At 36.4% G+C, this 24,358-nt stretch overlaps 1 protein-coding gene across 1 annotated transcript; it reads right to left on the bottom strand.

Moving 5' to 3' along the window:
* Window positions 1–15,205: 15,205 nt before the first annotated feature.
* On the bottom strand, window positions 15,206–23,976 carry LOC112099822 (disease resistance-like protein DSC1). The gene is given in 9 exon segments (XM_024187308.1): window positions 15,206–15,222; window positions 15,697–15,775; window positions 15,849–16,661; window positions 16,744–16,881; window positions 17,049–17,354; window positions 17,357–17,365; window positions 17,738–18,842; window positions 19,027–19,354; window positions 23,790–23,976. Coding segments are annotated over 9 exon segments (2,982 nt in total).
* Between the last annotated feature and the right edge of the window lie 382 nt (window positions 23,977–24,358).

Genomic DNA, 24,358 nt, shown 5'->3' with positions numbered 1-24,358 from the left:
GAAAAATAAAAGACACTTGTATGATGAAGAAATTTGGGATCGTATGAACGAGAAAGCGTGTGGTCAGATCAGATCTTATTTGACCAAGGAGGTGAAATACTTGGTGAAAGATGAGGAGTTTGCAGTGACTTTGTGGTGTACATTGGAGGAGAAGTACCTGGTGAAAAGTCTTGAAAATCGCCTTCATGCAATGAGCCAAGTATATGGTTTTCGAATGAAGCCTGGGGTGTCAATGCACGATCATGTTTCAAGATTTGAAAAGTTGCTGATTTGAAGAATCTTGATGAAAATATTAAGGATGAAGTCAAGGCTATGATTCTGTTACACTCACTACTAGAGGAATATAGTCATTTTGTGACTACTTTGATATATGGGAAGAGTGTGATCGTCTTTAAAGATGTTTGCTCAGCATTGACTAGTTTAGAGATTCGGAATAATGATAAAAATTCTGAACGAGTATCGTCTGAAGCTTTGGTGAGCAGAGATTGGGTGATGGAGAAACATAAGAAGCGTGGTGGAAAGAATTCTCGATCCAAATCGAGAAGCAGAAATATAGCTCGAGACGAGTGTGCCTTTTGTCATGAAAATGGCCATTGGAGGAAAGATTGTCTAAAGGCTCAAAAGAGAGATGAGAAGAAACCAGCAGCAGCAAACATGGCACGGAAAGATGAAGACTCTGATTATTCACTAAGTATTACTCCTGTAGCATATGTGGCTAGTTCGAGCGAGTGGATACTTGATACTAGAGCAACCTATCATTTGTGTCCCATTAAGGAATGATTTACGAATTTCAACGTATTGGAATCTAGTGCAGTTGTGATGAGGAATGATCAACTTTGTCGTACAATGGGGATAGGAACAACTCGGCTCAAAATGTTTGATGGAATGGTTAGAGAACTCAAAGAGGTTAGATTTGTTCTAACTTTAAAGAAAAATCTAATTTCTGTGGGTGCTTTAGAAGCTAATGGCTACAAGGTTACTATTGAAGATGGTATAATGAAGTTTACACATGGGGCTATGGTGATTCTACAAGGGGTTCGACGTCACAATCTGTACTATTTAAAGGGAAGTACAACTGATGAAGCAAATGTTATTGAGGCGCACAGTGACACCACCAAGCTATGGCATGTACGACTGGGACATGCTGGAGAAAAGTCTTTGCAAACTCTGATGAGGCATGGACCCTTAAAAGGTAAGAAAACCTGTAAATTAAATTTCTGTGAGTATTGTGTAGTAGGCAAGAAAACAAGGGTCAAGTTTGGTACAGCTAATCACGATACTCGTGAGATCCTTGAATATGTTCATAGTGATGTATGGGGACCAACCAAGACTGCATCAATTGGTGAAAGCCATTATTTTGTTACATTTGTTGATGATTTCTCTAGACGTGTGTGGGTGTACACCATGCGAGCAAAGGATGAGGTTCTAGAGATTTTCGTGAAATAGAAGAAATTGGTGGAAACTCAAACTGGCAGAAAGATCAAAGTATTACGATTTGATAATAGGGGTGAATATACTTCTGATCCATTCTTGCAAGTATGCCAGAACGAGGGTATTAAAAGACATTTCACGGTGAGATATATTCCGCAACAGAACGGTGTGGCTGAGCGTATGAATCGTACTTTACTGGAATTTTGCATGCATTTTTGAATTTGAATGTCACGTGCATGACTTTTCAACAATTCTTCACCTCGGCGAAAATTTGTCTAAATTTGAGCCGACTACCAACGAACCCTCATTCCCCTAAAGTGATCATTCAATAAGGATCCAGAATGGCTGTGTCGATTCAAGCAGTCAACTGCCTACATACACATTATTGACCACAATCCTTCTTGAACAATAACCCAACATCAACTGTCCTATACAGATATCGAAGAATCCACTTTACCGCAAGCCATTGATTTTTACCCGGATTATGCATGTATCTACTAACCATGCTCACTGCTTGACATATATCAGGCCTTGTGCATACCATAGCATACATAAGACTACCCACAGCACTAGCATATGGAACACAAGCCATACCAGATGGAGTTTTCATCTATTTGTTACTCTATGTCGTCGATATGCTTATAGCTTCGAAGAATAGAGATGAGATCGAAAAATTAAAGAAGCAACTGGCTTCTGAGTTCGAGATGAAAGACTTGGGTGATGCACAGAGAATACTTGGGATGGAGATTCGTAGAGACAAGAAGAATAGGAGCGTAGGCAGTTGAATCGACACAGCCATTCTGGATCCTTATTGAAGGATCACTTTGGGGGAATGAGGGTTCGTCGGTAGTCGGCTCAAATTTAGACAAATTTTCGCCGAGGTGGAGAATTGCTGAAAAGTCATGCACGTGACATTTGAAATTCAAAAATGCATGCAAAATTCCAGTAAAGTACGATTCATACGCTCAGCCACACCGTTCTGTTGCGGAGTATGTCTCACCGTGAAATGTCTTTTAATACTCTCGTTCTGGTATACTTGCAAGAATAGATCAGAAGCATATTCACCCCATTATCATATCGTAATATTTTGATCTTTCTGCCAGTTTGAGTCTCTACCAATTTCTTCCATTTCACGAAAATCTCTAGAACCTCATCCTTTGCTCGCATGGTGTACACCCATACACGTCTAGAGAAATCATCAATAAATATAACAAAATAATGGCTTCCACCAATTGATGCAGTCTTGGTTGGTCCCCATACATCATTATGAACATATTCAAGGATCTCATGAGTATCGTGATTAGCTGTACCAAACTTGACCCTTGTTTTCTTGCCTACTATACAATGCTCACAGAAATTTAATTTACAGGTTTTGATACCTTTTAAGAGTCCATGCCTCATCAGAGTTTGCAAAGACTTCTCTCCAGCATGTCCCAGTCATACATGCCATAGCTTGGTGGTGTCACTGTGCGCCTCAACAACATTTGCTTCATCAGTTGTACCTCCCTTCAAATAGTACAGATTGTGACGTCGAACCCCTTGCAGAATCACCATAGCCTCATGTGTAAATTTCATTGTGCCATCTTTAATGGTAACTTTGTAACCTTTAGCTTCCAAAACACCCACAGAAATTAGATTTTTCTTTATCTCTGGAACAAATCTAACCTCTTTGAGTTCTCTGACCATTCCATCAAACATTTTGAGCCGAATTGTTCATATCCCCATTGTGCGACAAGGTTGATTATTCCCCATCACAACTGCACCGGATTCCAGATTACGAAAATCTGTAAACCATTCCTTAATAGAACACAAATGATAGGTTGCTCCAGTATCAAGTATCCACTCGCTCGAACTAGCCACACATGCTGCAGGAGTAATACTTAGTGAATAATCAGAGCTCTCATCTTTCCGTGCCATGTTTGCTGCTGCTGGTTTCTTCCCATCTCTCTTTTGAGCCTTTGGACAATCTTTCCTCCAATGACCCTTTTCATGACAAAAGGCACACTCATCTCGAGTTATATTTCTGCTTCTCGATTTGGATCAAAAATTCTTTCTACCACACTTTTTCTGTTTCTCCATCGCCCAATCTCTGCTCACCAAAGCTTCAGATGATGCTCGTTCAGAATTTTTATCATTATTTCGAATCTCCAAGCTAGTCAATGCTGTGCAAACATCTTTAAAGACGATCACACTCTTCCCATATATCAAAGTAGTCACAAAATAACTATATTCCTCTGGTAGTGAGTGTAACAGAATTATAGCATTGACTTCATCCTTAATATCTTCATCAAGATTCTTCAAATCAGCAAGTAACTTTTCAAATCTTGAAACATGATCATGCATTGGCACCCCAGGCTTCATTCGAAAACCATATACTTGGCTCATCGCATGAAGGCGATTTTCAGGACTTTTCACCAGGTACTTCTCCTCCAATGTACGCCACAAAGTCACCGCACACTCCTTATCTTTCACCAAGTATTTTACCTCCTTGGTCAAACAAGATCTGATCTGACCACAAGCTTTTTCGTTCATACGATCCCAAATTTCTTCATCATACAAGTGTCTTTTATTTTTCAGAACAACATCGAGATCGATTTAAATAAGGGCATCCATAACTTCGCGCCTCCCCATGTCGAAGTTGATTTTCCCATCAAACTTTTCAACATCGATTTTCTGGCCTCCTATAACAGGTGCTGAATAGTGATTTGACAAATCTCGCCTCCCACCTGAAGTGTCTCCTGAAATAGTCTCGGTAGATCTCTCCCTAATTCTGAAAGTTTCACCTTCTACCATTTTCTCAACAAACTATTTCCACTTGAAAAACAGTCTCTATGATGTTAATTTCGCGTGAATAAATGCACCAGGAAAGTTCTCAGGAAACCGGACGGGAACTCAGTCCCAATTAAAAACCAGAATCCTTAGACTCTTATCGTCTTTTTTGACAGAACTTTCCTAGACATGCAAAAATACACACTACTTACAATAGACTGTCTCCTAAGTACAAATGGCCGTCTCCACCGTATTCGTGAACAGTACCATATGTGAACAGTACCATATACGGGAATAGTACCGTATACGTGTACAGTACTGTATCCCCCCAAGTACGAACCGTCGGCTCTGATACCACTTGTTGTGCACGGAATGCGGAATCAAGCGCACCAAATAATTACTTGTTGTGCGCGGAATGCGGAATCAAGCGCACCAAATAATTACTGAAAAATAAAAGACACAAGAATTTACGTGGTTCGGTAATTAAACCTACATCCACGAAGGCAAGAAATAATAATTGTTTATTTAACAATTAATAGAGTACAATATTTGAGTAACGAATCTCACTTCCCAGAAACCCAAATATACCAGTACTCTCACACTCTGCAGGAAAGAGAAATTCCCCAGACACACTTCTCTCACTTCTCTCAAAAGTTTAGAAACTTATAAGCTTAACAATTTTGGGATGATATCAAATGAATGAAATCCTTAACTATTTATAGGAGAAATGAATTACTATGCAAAGAACAAAATAATTGAAAATATAATAAATTATTATTATTATTTTCAAATCCATCCCCTTTTTCCATTCTTTCTTTTCGGTTTACAAATTCAATTTGATTTTGCTTCTCCAAAGTTTGCATGCTAACTGTTGCAAAGTTGGCTTTGGCTGGCGGCTGCTGACTTTTCAACAGTGTAATAGTGTAATAGGCATTATATTGGTACATCGTATGATGTAATAGCATTCCTCCACTTTAATAAAGTGAAAGAACCCTCACCAGATAATCACTCTACCACATTTTATTAAAGTACATGAACGCTATTACACCATATATGCCTATCACACGATAATGATGTTACTCGTCATGAATTTTTATTCTTTTTTTTGGGACTTTAGTTAGGACTCATATTGTATTTTGTAGCACAGATATTTTTTGCATAACAAATTTTGAGAATATAAGAAAACTAATAATCAAAATGTCAATTGCAATAAACTACAAATTTATATTTTGTTCAGTATTCTTTATCTAGACAAATATCTTTTGATTTGACATTTTCGTATGAACATAATTTGAACTCCTACAACCTAATACTTTTCGATTTATTATTCTATACATTTTATTATCCAAAATTGTAAAAATTTTTAGGGGCTTTTTAATAATTAAATATTATATTCAAAGGTGGATTTAATTGAGTAATTTGGTGGGTTCAAATAACTCAACCCATTTCCCTATTATTCATGAATTTTTTTACCGAGATTAATCCCCTTTTTTAGGGAAAAAATTAAGGCCTTGAGTTTTTAATATGTATTAGTAGTTCCCGAAATCAATAATGCTAAAAATCCCAACAGTTGATTCCTAACTATTATGTGTTATTTAGTGGATAGTGAATTTCATAATTGGTAAAATTAATATTCTACTATCCAATAAATGAATGTCACGTTAATTGGGATTCGAATCCCTAACCTTACTATTTTCAAATTTTCAGTAGTTTTTTGTTGCCTGCCTTAAAATTGAGGTCATAGTTTGGACCCCATATATCGGACTCTTTTCCCTTACTGCAAGAATGTGATATATGGTTAAACTTCTCCACAATATTGTTAGTTAAAGTATATTTCAAAGCTAATCTACATAGATTTGAAGTTGTATTATAAATATATGTATTTAGAGACTAAAGTCCTAACAGATTCCATATTGTAATATATCATTAAATTGTAACTATTAATTTAAAAATCACTTAAATCAGTAGTGATATAAACTAGTAAAAATTTTTATTGTCAAATAACAAAGTCTTTTCTGACGTTGACACAAATTACCCAAAATGGAAAGTAAAGTCAAGCACATGCATAAATAATGCCAAAACAATGACAACACAGTAACGTTAAGAGCACGAGAGAGAGAGAGAGAGAGATGGGAGACAATAAAAGAAAAGCAGTACTAAGCATGGGTTCATGTATATTGTGATTATTTTGTTGTCTACAAAATCACCAAAAATTTGGAGCTGTCAAGAAAGAAATAATTGATGCAAAGTAGAAATGCAATAGCACATGGTGGCCTTGCAATAGCTTTCTGCTTTCCTTGATAAAATGCAGTTGTTTTACTGTTCAGAAATTACCTCTGAGTTAGTTGTGTGGTGTCTAGTAACATCATTATATTGCGATAAGGGGGTTGCCATTAAATTATGTAATGGCAGAGTACTGCAGAAGTAAGAGTGAAACAATAACAATGGTGGTAATAAACATGATATTTTGTATCTGCAACTGACAAAATTAAGTTTGAGTACTGCTAAGTTTTCACATGAAGGGACGTGGCATCAGATATTTTTTAATGAGACTCTATACATCCCATAAGCACCTTCTACATCTACTTTTCTAATAACCCGAGATGTATATAAATTTCCCATTTGTAAATGGATAAGAGTTACCTAACTTTCTTGGAATCCCATGCAGATAGATTGGAATCGGATGCTTCTGTCAATATGGCCTCCCTTCATTTCTGAGCCATTTCAAACATTTCCTTGAAATATTTTCCATGCAAAGCAAAAGCTTCCCCAGAACTAGAATAAAACATGTGGAGAAAGGAGTAATACATTCTTCAGCATTTTTCTTTCTGCCCATCTAATAATTTTTCTATGAAATTATTGGAGCTTTCTCATTAGATTGTTTGTAAGATCAGAGAAACCACATAAAAAGATCAGACAAGACAGCCCCGATAATCGAGAAGACCCCCCAAAAAAAAAAAGTTTTTGGCAATGAGTCATTTTGACATTTTCTCAAACATCTTGATGACAATCTTTAGAACAACCGTGACTAAGACAGCAAAAACTTGAAAAAGCAACCAATTAATTCTAACAAATACCCACTTGTAAAACAATCATCATTTGTGGAGCATCTTTCCAGGATGCAGAATCTTTAGATTATGATTTAGATTTAATCATAAAAGTGCAAATTTTAAGATAAAAAATAATAACCCAGAAATTCAATTATTTCATCACCCAGACAAGAAAATTGCTCAATTATCAATTTATCATCAATTTAATTGTTTTGGTTTATTTGACTTGCCATGCCGATCGCACGTGAGACGCACATGGTTACTATGTCAGCGTTAGTCAAACATCAGTTAAAACAGTTAATTTTGGCTCGTCGTAACGGTTTTAGTTTTCTTTTAAGTCTGTTATGACGCTGGTTAACCAGGACATACAAACAGTATTTTTCTTTTTCTTAAGAGTGGAATTGCTAGTTAATATAATTTCTTTCTTAGTGATTTATTCACGTTTTTGTTTTCTGCTTGCTTACTTAAGGCTTCAAATAGGTGACTCATATTTCAATAAATTAGTTTAAAAAGCTTGACTCATGCTAAAGGAATTATTAAATTGACTCTCAGAATTGCTCCTATACAATTAATATGTTTTCTAAGTAGTAAATTGCTTTTTCAACGAACAGTTATAGTAGATATTTATCGTTAAATTCTAAAATAAATCATCCTTAATACTAAAGAACTACAAAGTAATATTGATGTTAAACTACAACATATGCATAACTCTCAACAGCATTATAAGTCAGAGCTTGGCCTTTTACCAGAACGTGGGTTAAAAGATTTGATTTTCTAATCGCATTGAAATAGAGCTTGAATGCCTGAATTCATCCCGACTTTTGTTTTTAACAAAGACAACTGGAAATCAGAGACTCAGAGTCATGACTAACAGCATCAACAAAACAGAGGATTGACGTGATTCAGCCCGAAACTAATTTCGCAGGAGCAACACTTCAAGATGGCTTTATCTCGACCTGGAAACCATAAAAGCTTACTCTTAATATTACAAGGAATGTGAATCTGCAAAGAACTCTCAAAGTGGCCAAGTAAATCTGGATGACAATCACAGGTTTCACCCTCTGGTCACCAGCTTATACAAAGGTCGAAAACAGTATTTTGCTGAGCTGCCAAACTAACAGCTTGATTCATGCATGTTCACACGCTAAGGAGCAGAAGAAAAAGCCTTCAATAGATTGCTTGCCGTAAAAGTCTTTCTAGGTTTTCTGCTCTTTAAACTTATCTGAAGCTACTGAAGCTCATCCGTGCCACCAAACAGCTCTCATAGTGTATAGATACAACCCCAAAAACAAAAGCTGTCAAGCCACCAGCAACCACCAAATGAGCTAGCAATAACTGAATGCCTTGATAATTATAAGATGGAAGCTGTGCACTGACCAAGAAAATTAGTGTATAGTTATACAAAAGAGAAATAACTATTCTTTTCAAAGAGGAACATCAATCTCCTACTGGATTTCCCTTCATTTTTTCAAAACCAGTTTTACTGATAAGTCATTTCATCGAACATTTAGATGACAATCCTTAAAACGAGCAGTACTGCCAAGTAAGCTGAGACGATAACTAACATATCAACGAAATTCAAAAGAACCAAACCTCAGCTGTTCCATCAGGATGCTCCGAATAAATCATAATCATCAAAATCCACTTTTGGCGCTACAAAATCAAAGAAACATCATTTATAAGCACAACTAAAAGTTCTGCAAAATATGGGCTTGACTTTGACTTCTGCCACTTACTCATAGTAACTTCACGAGCAGACCTTAAATTTTGTTTGCAAATGTTTAAGAAAATGCTTTCAATTTAATGCATTTTCTAAATGCTTATTTTCCTCAGAACAAAAGGAAAATGAATTCATTTGAAACAGCCCTCATATATGCCTCGGCTCCCCTAAGCATTTTGGAAGTTTTTTATGGTTCATGATTAAAATCTAAAAAGAAAGAGGCATAGTATAACTGACATAACAATTTACACAATTTTTTTTGTTTTCAAATTGATAAAACAGAAGGATAAAAGTAGAAACACTTACAATTTCATGTAGTAGATGTTGAAGAGTTGAATTCCACTTGGAGACTGACAGGTGGTCTTCGGCTTCTGTTAACCCTAAAAGATAGCTGAAGATGTAAGGTTTTCCCTCACACTTATGAACTCACCAAGAGCCTATTCCACAACCAATGTGAGATAACTCAATGTTACCACCAGCCCCTTTCACAAACAGATGTGGGAGAACCCAACGTAGACACCGTTATTTATAATAAGGTATCTATACTTGTACATAAAAGAGTAAACCAATCAAATGTAATATACAAAACCATCCTGAAAGAAAATTAAACAAGAAATGTTAAGGTAAAAAGAAAATGTAATACAAGTTGTAATTAATTAATGCACCTTAAATAATGATCAGGGAGTCAATTGGAGCCTTGGACTTACTGAATAAAACGAGCGACTCAATGGTTAAGTTGTGTTGATTTGGTCGTCTCTTCAAATTCCCTTGGGACATGGTACCAGTTCCTCTTCATCAGAAGTTCGACTTGTGCTTGCCATATCATCCAATTTTGAAATTTGGCTAGCAAAATTGAGAGTAAAAGTGTTGGGTTTGGTGTCGTTAGGCTTTGCATATACTGGACACACTCCACAATGTTTCACCACGTATACAAATGAGTTGAACTGGAATGAGACAGTTGTATGGTGGTTATCATCTGGAAACCCAAAATGAACCCCGCAGACATTAAATCCAACCACGACATGATCTGAATAACTTGTGAATTCGTTAAAATTATTCATAAACAAACAGCCACGAACATGTTTCCTTCCAGAGAGAGTATTCATTTCAAAGTCGCATGTACCACCAATGTGAAAACCATCCCACATCGTTTCATGCGGTACAAGAACAAAAGAAACAGCAAACCCGATTAAGTTTTGACAACAATGATGGGGCAGTTGCAGGGTTATTTCAGATCCTGAACTTTGATTACTGAACCATGTCAAATAAGGTGGCCATCTAGATGAAGCAGCCATCTAGATGGTCAGTTCAAAGAAGAAGAAAGTTGGTAGCAGCAGCAGCTTTTCTTGAAGAATGAAAGAGAAGAAACTTTGACATTCAATGGCGGTGAAAAAAAAAAAAAAAAAAATTTATTTTAATAGCCAATTTTGGCTATAAAAGGGGAGAGCTCCCATTTCGATTTGTGCATCCAATTCCATTATTCAGAGAGTAATTTAGAGAGAGTCGAGAGTTGTGAGAAATAATTCTTGCAGAGCAGAGAGTCTAGTGAGTGAGAGATTGGGTGTATTGGGGTTTTGGGTTGTGAGCCAAAATATTACAATACTTGTAATCCTTATTTCACTAGTAAAATATTTCCTTCTGTCTTCGCCCGTGGATGTAGGCTAAAAGCCGAACCACGTAATTTCTGGTGTCCTCTATTGTGCTTTTTCTTTATTTTCTTACAATTTTACTTTAGCTGCGTGTCTGCTTCACCCACCAATTTCCTAACAGTGGTATCAGAGCTATTGGTTGTATTTTTGGAGTCAAGAATTGTTCACGTATTCACGTATACGGCGTACGGCACTATTCACGTATACGGCATACGACACTATTCACGTATACGGCGTACGGCACTATTCACGTATACGTCGTACGGCACTATTCACGTATACGGTGTACGGTACTATTCATGTATACGGTACTATTCACGTGAAACGGTGGAAGCGATCCAAGAATTTTGCGGTGCAAAGCAGGGAATAGTGGTGTGAGTAAAGCAACTGTGTGATTCTGTACATGTCTAGGAAAGTTCTGTCACAAAGGCGATAAGAGCTTAAGGAGTCTGGGTTTTAAGTGGGACCATTGTGACCCCTCCAGTCTTTCCTGGGAACTTTCCTGGTGTGCATTCTCACACATACTCACAACTATTCAAGGTGGTACACTAGCTTGTGTGCAGTATTTATCAACAAAATGGCGGCAAAGTATGAAATTGAGAAATTTAACGGAAATAATTTTTCGTTGTGGAAAATGAAGATGAAAGCTGTATTGAGGAAAAATAATTGCTTGGCAGCAATTGGAGAAAGACCCATGGAGATAACTGATGACAAGTGGAACGAGGTAGACGGCAACGCCATTTCTGATCTACACTTGGCACTTGCGGATGGAGTATTATCCAGTGTGGCAGAGAAAAATGCGGCGAAGGAAATATGGGATACTCTCACAAAATTGTACGAGGCCAAGTCACTACACAATAAAATCTTCTTGAAGAGGAAACTCTATACTCTTCGAATGGCGGAATCTACAATGGTGACCGACCACATCAACACATTGAAGACTCTATTTTCACAACTCACAACGTTGGGTCATAATATAGAGGAAAATGAACGTGCAGAGCTTCTACTTCAAAGTCTACCAGATTCGTATGATCAACTCATCATCAACCTGACGAACAACAATCCAGTGGAGGGTCTAGTTTTCGACGATGTTGCAGCCTCCGTATTAAATGAGGAGAGCAGGCGAAAAAACAAGGAAAACAGACAAGCAAGTTCGCAGCAAGCGGAGGCGCTATCGGTGACAAGAGGAAGATCAACAGAACGTGGCCCCAGTGGGAGTCAAAATCATGGTAGATCAAAATCCAGAAGTAAGAAGAATGTTAAATGCTACAACTGTGGCAAGAAAGGGCACGTCAAAAAGGAGTGTTGGAGTAACCAGAAGAAAAGAGAGGGCAAAGAACCTGAGTCATCAAATGCTCAGGGGTGTGTAGCAAGTACCTCGGATGATGGCGAAATTCTCTACAGTGAGGCAACAACTGTTTCAGAAGGCAGAAAATGACTTTCTGATGTCTGGCTTATAGACTCAGGAGCTACCTGGCACATGACCTCTAGGAGAGAATGGTTCCACACATATGAACCTATCTCAGGAGGATCTGTATATATGGGTAACGATCATGCCTTGGAGATCGCTGGTATTGGTACTATCAAAATAAAAATGTTTGATGGTACAATTCGCACAATTGAGGAGGTACGACATGTCAACGGCCTAAAGAAAAATCTATTGTCTTTGGGACAAATAGACAATCATGGGTGCAAAACTCATGTGGAGAATGGAATTATGAAGATTGTTAAAGGCGCGCTTGTATTGATGAAGGCAGAAAAGATCAGTGCTAATCTATTTATGCTTAAAGGAGAAACACTACAGGAGGCTGATGCGTGTGTCGCGTCAAATGGAGAAGAATCAACGATGATGTGGCATCTCAAACTTGGCCACATGTCAGAACAAGGCTTGAAGATTCTCTCTGAGCGAAAATTGCTTCCGGGGCTCAAATCGGTAAGTTTACCATTTTGCGAGCATTGTGTTACAAGTAAGCAGCATAGATTAAAATTCAGTAGATCTATTGCTAGAAGTAAATGCATTCTCGACTTGATTCATTCTGATGTTTGGGAATCACCGGATATATCCATGGGAGGTGCAAAGTACATGGTGACTTTCATTGATGATTATTCCAGAAGATGTTGGGTGTATCCAATTAAGAAAAAGTCAGATGTATTTCTAGTGTTTAAAGAATACAAAGCGCGATTGGAACTTGAATCTGGTAAAAAGATCAAGTGCTTAAGGACGGATAATGGTGGAGAGTATACAGACGGTGAGTTTCTTGCTTTCTGTAAGCAAGAAGGTATTCAGAGGCAGTTCACGGTGGCATACACTCCTCAACAAAACGGAGTGGCAGAACGGATGAACAGAACTCTTACAGAAAGAATAAGAGCTATGTTGAGGACTGCTGGTCTACCCAATTCATTCTGGGCAGAAGCAGCCAAAACTGCCTGTTATATAGTAAATCGGTCGCCATCTACAGCTATTGGGTTGAAGACGGCGATGGAGATGTGGACTGGAAAGCCAGCTGATTATTCCTACCTACATGCATTTGGATGTCCTGTGTACGTGATGTACAATGCCCAAGAAAGAACAAAGCTGGATGCAAAATCTAGAAGATGTATCTTCTTGGGGTATGCTGATGGAGTAAAGGGGTATCGTCTGTGGGACCCCACTGCCCACAAGATCGTCATCAGCAGAGATGTTATTTTTGTAGAAGATCAACTGCAAAGAAAAGATGAAGATGATGGCACTGTAAAAGAAAAGTCAGAGACTGTGCCGGTATATGTCGAAAATAATCCAGAAGATTCAGATTCTTCTGAAGTAGCATCAGAGCACGAGGAACAAGAACCAGTTGAGTCCGAGGCTCCAGAAGTTCGTCGGTCAACTCGTGAGAGACGACCGCCAACGTGGCACTCGGAGTATGTCACAGAGATCAACGTTGCATACTGTCTTCTAACAGAGGATGGAGAGCCTTCAACTTTCCATGAAGCTTTAAACAGCTCAGATGTTGCTTTGTGGATGACAGCAATGCAAGAAGAAATTGAAGCTCTACACAAGAACAAGACATGGGAACTTGTACCACTACCACGTGGAAGAAAAGCCATTGGAAACAAATGGGTCTACAAGATCAAACGTGATGGCAATGACCAAGTGGAGCGGTATCGTGCGAGACTGGTAGTGAAAGGATATGCTCAGAAAGAAGGTATTGACTTCAACGAGATATTTTCTCCGGTGGTTCGACTCACAACAGTCAGAGTAGTCTTGGCAATGTGTGCTACATTTGACTTACATCTAGAGCAGTTAGATGTGAAAACTGCATTTCTTCATGGAGAACTTGAAGAAGAAATATATATGCTCCAACCAGAAGGTTTTACAGAAACAGGAAAGGAGAACTTGGTTTGCAGGTTGAACAAATCTCTATACGGTCTCAAACAGGCGCCGAGGTGTTGGTATAAGAGATTTGATTCCTTCATTATGAGCCTTGGATACAACAGACTCAGTTCAGACCATTGTGCATATTACAAGAGGTTTGAAGATAATGATTTCATCATTTTGCTGTTGTATGTGGATGACATGTTGGTAGCAGGTCCCAACAAAGATCGAATCCAAGAATTGAAGGCACAGTTGGCTAGGGGGTTTGAAATGAAGGACTTGGGACCAGCAAACAAGATTCTAGGGATGCAAATTCACCGAGACAGAAATAACAGGAAGATTTGGCTTTCTCAGAAAAATTACTTGAAGAAAATCTTGCGGCGCTTCAACATGCAAGATTGTAAGTCAATTTCTACCCCACTTCCTGTTAATTTCAAATTATCCTCAAGTATGTGTCCTAGCAATGAAGCGGAGAGGAAGGAGATGTCTCGAGTACCGTATGCATCAGCAGTGGGAAGTTTGATGTTCGCTATGATATGTACAAGACCGGACATTGCACAAGCAGTGGGAGCAGTCAGTCGATACATGGCGAATCCTGGTGGAGAGCATTGGATAGCTGTGAAGAGGATTCTGAGATACATCAGAGGAACCTCAGATGTTGCATTATGTTATGGAGGATCAGAATTTACTGTCAGGGGCTATGTGGATTCAGATTTTGCAGGAGATCTTGATAAAAGGAAATCCACTACTGGTTATGTGTTTATACTTGCGGGAGCAGCTGTAAGCTGGGTTTCAAAACTGCAGACCGTTGTGGCTTTATCTACAACAGAAGCAGAGTACATGGCAGCTACACAAGCTTGCAAGGAAGCTATTTGGATACAAAGGTTATTGGAGGAGCTCGGGCACAAACAACAGAAAATTCCTGTGTTTTGTGACAGTCAGAGTGCCTTGCACATTGCAAGGAATCCAGCCTTTCATTCCAGGACAAAGCACATAGGAGTTCAGTATCACTTCGTTCGTGAAGTAGTGGAAGATGGAAGTGTGGATTTACAGAAAATCCATACGAAAGAGAACCTAGCAGATGTTTTGACCAAGCCGATAAATACTGATAAGTTTGTCTGGAGTAGATCCTCTTGTGGCCTAGCAGAAACGTAGGCAACATGATTATGGCGAAGCAGAAAGGATGGTGTGGAGATTGATTGATTCTCAGTCTAATCTCCAAGTGGGAGAAATGTCAAATAAGGTGGCCATCTAGATGAAGCAGCCATCTAGATGGTCAGTTCAAAGAAGAAGAAAGTTGGTAGCAGCAGCAGCTTTTCTTGAAGAATGAAAGAGAAGAAACTTTGACATTCAATGGCGGTGAAAAAAAAAAAAAATAAAATTTATTTTAATAGCCAATTTTGGCTATAAAAGGGGAGAGCTCCCATTTCGATTTGTGCATCCAATTCCATTATTCAGAGAGTAATTTAGAGAGAGTCGAGAGTTGTGAGAAATAATTCTTGCAGAGCAGAGAGTCTAGTGAGTGAGAGATTGGGTGTATTGGGGTTTTGGGTTGTGAGCCAAAATATTACAATACTTGTAATCCTTATTTCACTAGTAAAATATTTCCTTCTGTCTTCGCCCGTGGATGTAGGCTAAAAGCCGAACCACGTAATTTCTGGTGTCCTCTATTGTGCTTTTTCTTTATTTTCTTACAATTTTACTTTAGCTGCGTGTCTGCTTCACCCACCAATTTCCTAACAAACCACTCAGGAATTTTGCTCCCAGGCATAATTATGGCAGAACCCCTGAGTTTACAGGGTTCCTGTAAAATAAAAAAAAATGATTTCAGATGTAATAGATCGGAGAGAGAGAGCAAAAGAGAGAGAATAGCGTACCAGTACTTCCAATTCATAAGGTAGTCGCAATGATGCAATTGCCATATGTCGAATCCTAAGTTGTGTATCCGCCAAATTGTTGTTTTTTGCTTTTTCATTAAGTTTCAAGCAATTATTAAACCAGAACTCAATGGACGAATCACGCGGCGAGTATCTCGAATAGTCATGTAAACGACGGTAGTGTTTGGATAGCCTTTCGAGTACGGATGCATCTACTTCTTCCAGATATGATGATATCTCTGGAAAAGTTTGGAGTCGCTCGCAATTACTTGCGTCTAACCATTTCAAACTTAGTGGGAGCTCTGGTATTGACTGCAGCTTGTCGCAATAGCACAAGTGGAGTTTTCTCAACCTTGAAAGCTGCTTGATTCTTGCAGGTAAACTCTCAAAGTCATTTCCACTTAGATCTAAGTATTCCAGTGAGGATAGACAGCCATTTAAAGCATAGTTCCTTAAATATAGCGATAACCCTTCAAGATCATTTGTATCTGCAACAGAGGACGGTAGTTGACTTTCAGTCCCTTCTCCTTTTTCAAATGTAGAAGGCAGCTCTCTGATTTTTGTCCTTCCTAAAGCATTGTAATTTAAATATTCCATTTTCTCCAATATTTCTGGGAAATTCTCAAGGTCAAAGCACTGAATAAGGTAAAGATTTTGAAGAGATTTCAATTTTAAAATGCTAGTTGAGATCCTTTTCAGCCTTGTGCACTGACTCAAACTCAAAACTTGTAGATTAGTTAGGCACCCTACTGATGAGGGAACTTCTTTTATTGCAGTCTCCCACAAGATTAGCTCTGTCACGCTCCCGGAAATCTGTGGAAACTCTGTGAGATTAACACAACCACCGCAATTAATAGTTACTGGACAAACAAAATGGAGGTTGCTTGGAAAGGACCTCAGACTTTTGCAGCCCTTGAAACACAACATACTGAGATGATTGAAATTCTGGATGGATGAGGGAACGCTGACCAAGTTTGTACAATTCAAAAGATTTATTCTCTCGAGATTTGGAGCTTCTGATAGGTCTGGCATTCTAATGAGATATTGGGAATGAGAGAGATCAATAAATTTTAACTTAAAAGCTTTCTGTAACAAAAGATAAATAAAGACTACGTTAAATTAGTACCTCTAAATTTCAAATTTTATATTGTATTATCTTAAAAAAGAAAAAATTAATGTTCTAGTATTTGTGCACCATACCCTTTTTCCTCCCCAAATTTGCTCAACTTTACTGTAAGGCAAACTGAGTTCAGTAAGATTCTCTGGTTCAAAATCAAATGGTAGCGTTTTCAAAGGATATTCATGCCAATGAAGATATCTCAATTCCTCAGGAAGATATTCCAGACCTTGGTCAAGATGCACTTTAGAACTCGTAATTGGAACACGAACACCATCATGCTCAGGCATATAGAATTTAAGCAATCTGAGATTGGACATTTTTGCAAAGGCCTGGGGACTTAGACGAAGGTCATTTATCTTGGATAGATTGAGGAATATGCCTTCAATGTTATCGGTCCCTTTACAAACACAAACAAAGAATGAATAAGAAGAAAATCTACAAAAACTTTTGAAAATTTGATTAAGAGCCCTAATTGAAGATAAAATGTGAATTTGGTAATTTTTTTTATTCAACATATCTATATAGTGTTTATTTGGTGGGTTCCTATAATAGAATCATTATTTAATTAACTATTTCTCCAAAGTTTAGTGTAAAGGCTGAGAACATAAAAGGTAAACAAATTCATACACCACAACATAAACCATGCTAGTTCACAAGCTTTCAAATTCCATAATTGGTTAATCTAATTTATTGAAATCTCATATTTATAAAGGAAAATTAATGGTGCATCTCGCCTCGCGTTGTAAAAGTCAAATAAATAGTTTTTTACCTTATTTTTCTTTAGGACATGAGAGACGTCGATGTGATCCCACAACCGACTACGTTTGCCTGGTTCTTTCACAGATTCTTGGCATACAATAGTCTGACCCATTTCTTGCAGCAAATCATGCATTTGTAGCCGGTTGGCCCAGTTCCAACGTGATATTTTAATGAGTGACTTACCAACAAGATTGTTTAGTCCATGACGCACGGATATAGGATTGTCTTGTATCCTCGTCACCAGGTCTAAATCTTCTCCTTTGAAGAAACATGCGATGTCAAGAAACATTTCCTTTTCTTTTGAATTTAGCTCATCATAACTGATTTTCAATACCTTATAAATATTAGGTTCAGAAATCAATCTCAAGTTGTGCAATCTATCTTCCCATTGTTGTTTGCTCTTTTGATAAAGGGAAGAACCCAAAACTTCAAGAGCCAACGGATTGTTACGGGCGTAATGCACCACCTCCAATGAGAGCCCCAGAAAATCAGGAGGGCAATTGTTTTGTCTAAAGGCTTTTCTATAAAAGAGCTCAAGAGCTTTATTAAGTTCCAATCCCTCGACCTCATATACGTAATTCACTCCACATTTATCAAGTACTTGTTTATCTCTAGTAGTTATGATGATTCTACTTCCAGTGGTAAATTTATCTAGCTCTCCAGCTAAACTTTCTAATTGTGTGAATCCATCATGAACATCATCAAGAACGATTAACATTTTCACCTGTCGAAGCCTCTTCCTAATATTTTGGGGTATAACGAGAGTTCCTATTTTAAGATTTTTATCTCCTAATACTTGAGAAATAACCTCGTCTCGAACATGAATTACTCCCATTTTGTTTGATTCTTCTCTGACATTTGCCATGAAGCACTTGCCCTGAAAGTGCCTAGAAATTTGGTGGAAAACAGCACTAGCAATGGTTGTTTTACCGATACCGCCCATGCCCCAAATTCCTACAATTCGAACATCACGAGATTCGACACATAGCAGTGATTTCACTTCCACAATTCGTGAATTTAATCCAACGAAGCCATCTAAATCAGTTGAGTCTGACATATCTTCCAATTTCTTGGAAATATCTGCAGCAATCTCTTTCACAAGTTCCGCCTCGGTTCTAGTCAGTGTTATTAAGATATAAAATAAAGCAATGATGAGTCAAAACGGACTAAGCTAGGCTAGAAAGCATTAATATTCTTTGTTGATAAAAACAGAGGTCGCAAATGATTATCGGAAAAAAAAAATGAGGAAAAAGGTTCTAATAATATTGAATACAAGGAAGAAATAGAGTTAAGAGTTACCTGGATTCCGTGGCATCGTATCCAGATAAACTTGATGCTTCGGTCAGTGCATCCCTCCATTTTTGAACCTTATATGGAAAGTTCTTTTCATACTCCACAAAAGCTTCTCCAAAACTCCCACTCTGTTTTCGCACATCAGATGGATCTACATGGTAGAAAACCGGTATCACAATTTGGCCATTCATTTTCTTGCAATCAAGAATCTTGACAAGTTCACTGAGGCACCATTTGGAAGAAGCATGGTCTTTTGAGAAGATAATGATCGAAATATCTGATGTTTCAATTGCATTCGCGAGGGCCGGGGAAATCTCATCGCCTTTCTTAAGTTCTTCATCATCAATGAAGAATTGTATTTATTTCTGATCTAAAGCTGCCGCTAGATGGCTGGTAAAGCCTTTACGAGTGTCCTCCCCTCTGAAACTGAGGAAGACCTCATATTTTCTTTGAGAAGAAGATGAAGCCATCAAGCAAATTTTCTGACAACTGAAGCAAAGAATTCGAGAGTAGAGATGTGAAGCAAAATGGAAGACTTCGCTGCTCCGACCTTACTATCCTTTGCTTCCTCCTTTCTATGCGATTTCCTTGAAAATTTCTTGGAGCTTTCCTAGGATATTTTGCAAATTTTACTAATAAAAGAAAAGCTGTAATGTACATGATGCATGATGGTACCATATGTTTTGCTTTTTTGGAAAAATGAAGAAAAAGCAAAAGTAAGAAAAATATGATAGCAGGTACCGCGAAGGTGGTCCACAAGTGAGTATTAATTAAAATCACTATTAGCTCATGGGAGCTAGATACCTCATATTTGTATTAATTCGCTGCTTTATTGAGAAAATTATAATGAACTTAAAATTTCTTTAGGGAAACAACAGAGTTATTTCTAACATAGAAAAAATTGTCCACTTAAGCCCAAGTCTAGTCAAGCACGCATAAAGCTAGGATAAGATAACACAATAATGCGATGGATTCAAAAGAATTTAAAGCAGTAATATACAATGGGTCCTTTCGTAGCAAGAAAATGCAAAAGCACCTAATAAAACGCATCTCAAGAGGACAATCACATTGTAGAAATTATTTAGTGGGAGTTTTCATATTTTATTAATGTAGAAAAGTTATTGAGTTATATGATTTAATAATTCAATAGGTATAATATTATTAAGAGTGTGTTTCAGACAGTTGTGCTACCACAATGCAGCTACTCCACCCTTAAATTTTTTATGAATTTAAATAAGAACATAAGGGTAAATAACTGCTCCAAACACATCCTAAATCATATAATTTAATAATTTTTTTTGCACTTTATTAAAGTGCACATTTCTCATTAAAACCTAAACCTGAGTGCAACATTGCATCACATTAATCTAAATAAATTTATTGCTATATTCTTAAACTTGTCAAACACATCCTATATCTTTCTGCATCAGCTTTTCATTTTCTCCACTAAACTAAAATCCAACGCTCTTAAAAAGCAGCATAGGAAATCCTTTTCAAAAACTGATGATCAGACCAAATTTTCAAAGTAGCATATAAAGAAGATTTAAATTAAATCAAACAAGACACAAAAAAAGCATACACAAAGAAGAATTATTAAAGAAATACTTTTGCAGGGGCGGATTTGTTAGTGAGCTATACCGGGCTGCAGCCCGGTATAAAAAGAGAAAAAAAAAATCAATTAATTTGATTAAAACTAAGAAAAATGCCATTAATGTTAATTACAAAAATACCATCAATTGTTAATTACGAAAATGCCATCCATTATTATTACTTTTCCTTCAACCGACACCTTTAGAAAAAACTAAAAAACTCCATCATTATTCTTCATTCTTCATCATTATCAATTCACCTTCCAAATTTGTTCATATCCTCATTCTCCATTCTTCATCCGTCCCTGCTTCCAATTTCGCTACAATCTATACATTAAGGTGGTGTTTGGTTTTAAGAAAGGGGAGGAGAGGAAAAGAGTGCAATGGAGAGGAAAGGAGAAGAGAGGAGTAGAAGAGAGTAGTGAAATTAAATTTCATTGTTTGGTTTGACATAAAATTTGATAGGGAAAGAAATTGTAATTTTTTTCTGTGGACAAATTTATCCTTTGCTTTAAATACTAAATTACCTATATTAGTAATAAAATATAATTTAATATTAATACCAAATTTTTTTAATTTCAAAAAATTCTAAAACAATTCATGATTTATATTTAATATAAAATTAATTAATTTAATAGACTAAACTATTTAATATAATTTAATATTAAATATTATTTAATATAAATAAAAGTCGGTCAACAAAAGTCAACGGCGGCCGGTGACTTTTCGACGGAAGTCCGGTGAAGTTCCGGCGGTACTCCGGCGAAGTTCCGATATGCCGGCGGTGATCCGGCAAAATTCCGGCAGAGGTTTGATGAAGACCGCGGTGGTCCGGCGAAGACTGGCGGTGGTTAATTTATATTTATATATTTTCATATTAAATAAATAAATAATTTTATTTATTTTATTAAATTTTTTAAATCATTCATTCAATTTGATTAATATAAAATTATTTATAATATTAAATTGATAAAATAAAATTATAAATAATAATAATTAATAACAATAAACAAGTTAAAATATTGAAGGGTAATTTTGGAAGCTTGGGTTTTCAACATAAGAGGAATTAAAATTCTTCACTCTTTGGTGTGGAATTCAAATTCTACATTATAAGGGATATTAAATTCTAATGGAAATTAATTTCTTATATATTTTGTATAACCAAACAATGGAAATAAAAGTAGAATTTAAATTACTTTCTTCGCCCCCATTCTCTCCTCCCAACCAAACATCACCTTAGAACTAGGGTTGGCAATTTAAGGGCCTGGGCCGGGCTTTGCCAAGCCCAGGACCAGGCCCATATAATGTTAAATAAGTCCAGGCCCTCTCAAAGCCCATCCAAGTTGGGCGGGCTTTGGGTGGGCCGGGCCTTGACGGGCCTAGGCCGGGCCTCGGGTTGAGCCCGGGCTTTTACGAATTTTTAAATTTTTTTTTAAAAATAAAACTGTAAATTTTCAAAACATAATTATCCAATACATAATACTACAATCGGCTAAAAACTTAAATATAATTCTCTAATACATAATTAGCCAACACAAAATATAAAAATACTAACAATACAAGTACCGTACATACACATACAAATCAACCACTAATATAAAAAAAACTAATAGAGATTTACCGATTTAGGAATTTTGACATTTTGTGACAAAACATTTGCCCTTTCCCTTTGCCTGATTTTTTTATTGTTTTGTTTAATTTTTTTTTCAATTTTATAATATATTATACATTTTTTAAAATATATATATATAAAGCCCTTATCCATAATATATAATATATATATTATATTATTTATTATAAAGCCCGAGCTTAAGCCTAGGCTTTTCATTTAGACCTTTGACTGAGCCCATATATTATGGGCTTTATTAATTATGAGTCCTTACCCATACTTTCAAGCCACGGGCCGGGCTTAAAGCTCGCGGGCCTGGGTCGACCCGGGCTTTTCTGCCAACCCTACATAGAACTTGTATAAATTATTTAATTTTTTAGATAGATTTTATTGATTTATTTTACATATTATTTTAATTTATTATTTTGAATGCTTGAATGGCTTCTTTTTTTAATTAGTTTTGTGATTTATTAGTTTGAGTTGATTTATTATTGTTATTTTTTCACTAATAATATTTTTTGAAAATGGAAAAGATGAACAAAATTGAATTGTTTAATTTATTTAAGCATGCTAATTAAGCTTGTAATTATTAATTAATTTATTAATTCTTATGTAGTTTCATGTTATAGTTTCAAACTAATTCATTTATTTTACATATTATTTTAATTTATTATTTTGAATGCTTTATTCGTCTTGTTTTGACTCTTCTAGTGTCTACAGCCACAACAGAGCATGCATTTTCAGCCATAAGCCTTATCAATACATCATTTTACAGTAAGATGGAAAATGAGTTTCTTTCAAAATTTATGGTTGCCTATGCTAAAAGAGAAATTGCAGATACTATTGATCTAAAATCCATAATTGATGAATTCTATTGTTTGAAGCCGCGAAAAATACAATTTTAGTTATATTTTTGTTTTGAATTACATTTTTATTTTCCATTTTTATATAATTATTTTGTTTAAAGTAATTATTATTTAGTGTAAGATTTCTAATGTCTTCATCTTATCATGTGTATTTTATTTTTTTATAAAATTTTATGTTCACTTTACAATATAACTTTCTTTTTAAATTTAGCCAGGGTACTTTAAAATCCTAGATCTGCCCCTGCTTTTTGGTTAGAAGTGAGATAAGTGTCACTCCAATTTTCTTTGTCAAAGAGATTAAATACACAAGCCAAGGTGTGCCAGCTTGACTTAATTCTAGAAATTTTCAGCTTTAGCAATTTCTAGCACTTTCTCTATGTTTTTACATACTTAAGAATTCTCTAAAGAGTAGTAGAATGTGGGCTTTACTTCTTAAAAATTTTAAATAAAGAAGAACTTTTGAGAATTCATTAACTAAATCTTCTTACTTTACTTTTTTCATGACTTAAAATATTTTATTATATTTGATTACATAGGCATAAGTTTAAACTGACTATTTTACCCATATAAGGCAAACTACCAAGAATTAATTTACTTTAACTTCTATATTTTTCTAATATTATACTAAACTCATTGTTTCCGATACTACTTTATTAGTATGATTATCAACTTTAATTAAACTAACATTGTACCTCTCCACATTACCTTTTGAATCCCTCTTGATCTTAAATATCCATTTGCAACCAATAGGCTTCACATCTCCTAACAATGGGACAAAATCCCATACGTCATTGTCCTTCATAGACTTTATCTCCTCATTCATGGCATCAATCCACTTATAAGACTTGGAACTTTCCATACCTTGACGAAAATTGATCGGATCATCTTTCATCACTCCAATATCTACCTCAGTTCTTGGAGAAATACCATGTAGTCATTTGACACACCACTTCTCCTTTCTCTAGTAGGTTCTTGAGGTGGTAGAGTTTGTTCCTCTAGAATAACTTCTTGTATACGGGGTTCTCTAACATTGTCTTGATCTATTGTGTCTTGAACAAAGACACGAATGAGACCCTAATCAATGCTAATAATACCTATCGGAATATCAACATATTCCTTTTAAAAAATCAAGTCCTTAACTGTATCTTTCCCAACAAACTCGACATTCTTTCCCTACTAAAAAATCGACTTAATCGTGGGATCATAAAACTTGTACCCCTGGATCTTTTAGGGTATCTAATAAAACAATAACTCATCGTTGTTGAGTCCAGTTT

This window comes from Citrus clementina, unplaced genomic scaffold (assembly GCF_000493195.1).
Source record: "Citrus clementina cultivar Clemenules unplaced genomic scaffold, Citrus_clementina_v1.0 scaffold_3, whole genome shotgun sequence".
NCBI classification, from domain to species: Eukaryota; Viridiplantae; Streptophyta; class Magnoliopsida; order Sapindales; family Rutaceae; genus Citrus; species Citrus x clementina.
Note: the sequence above shows the minus strand (reverse complement) of the source record. Positions and strands in the feature narration are given on the sequence as shown.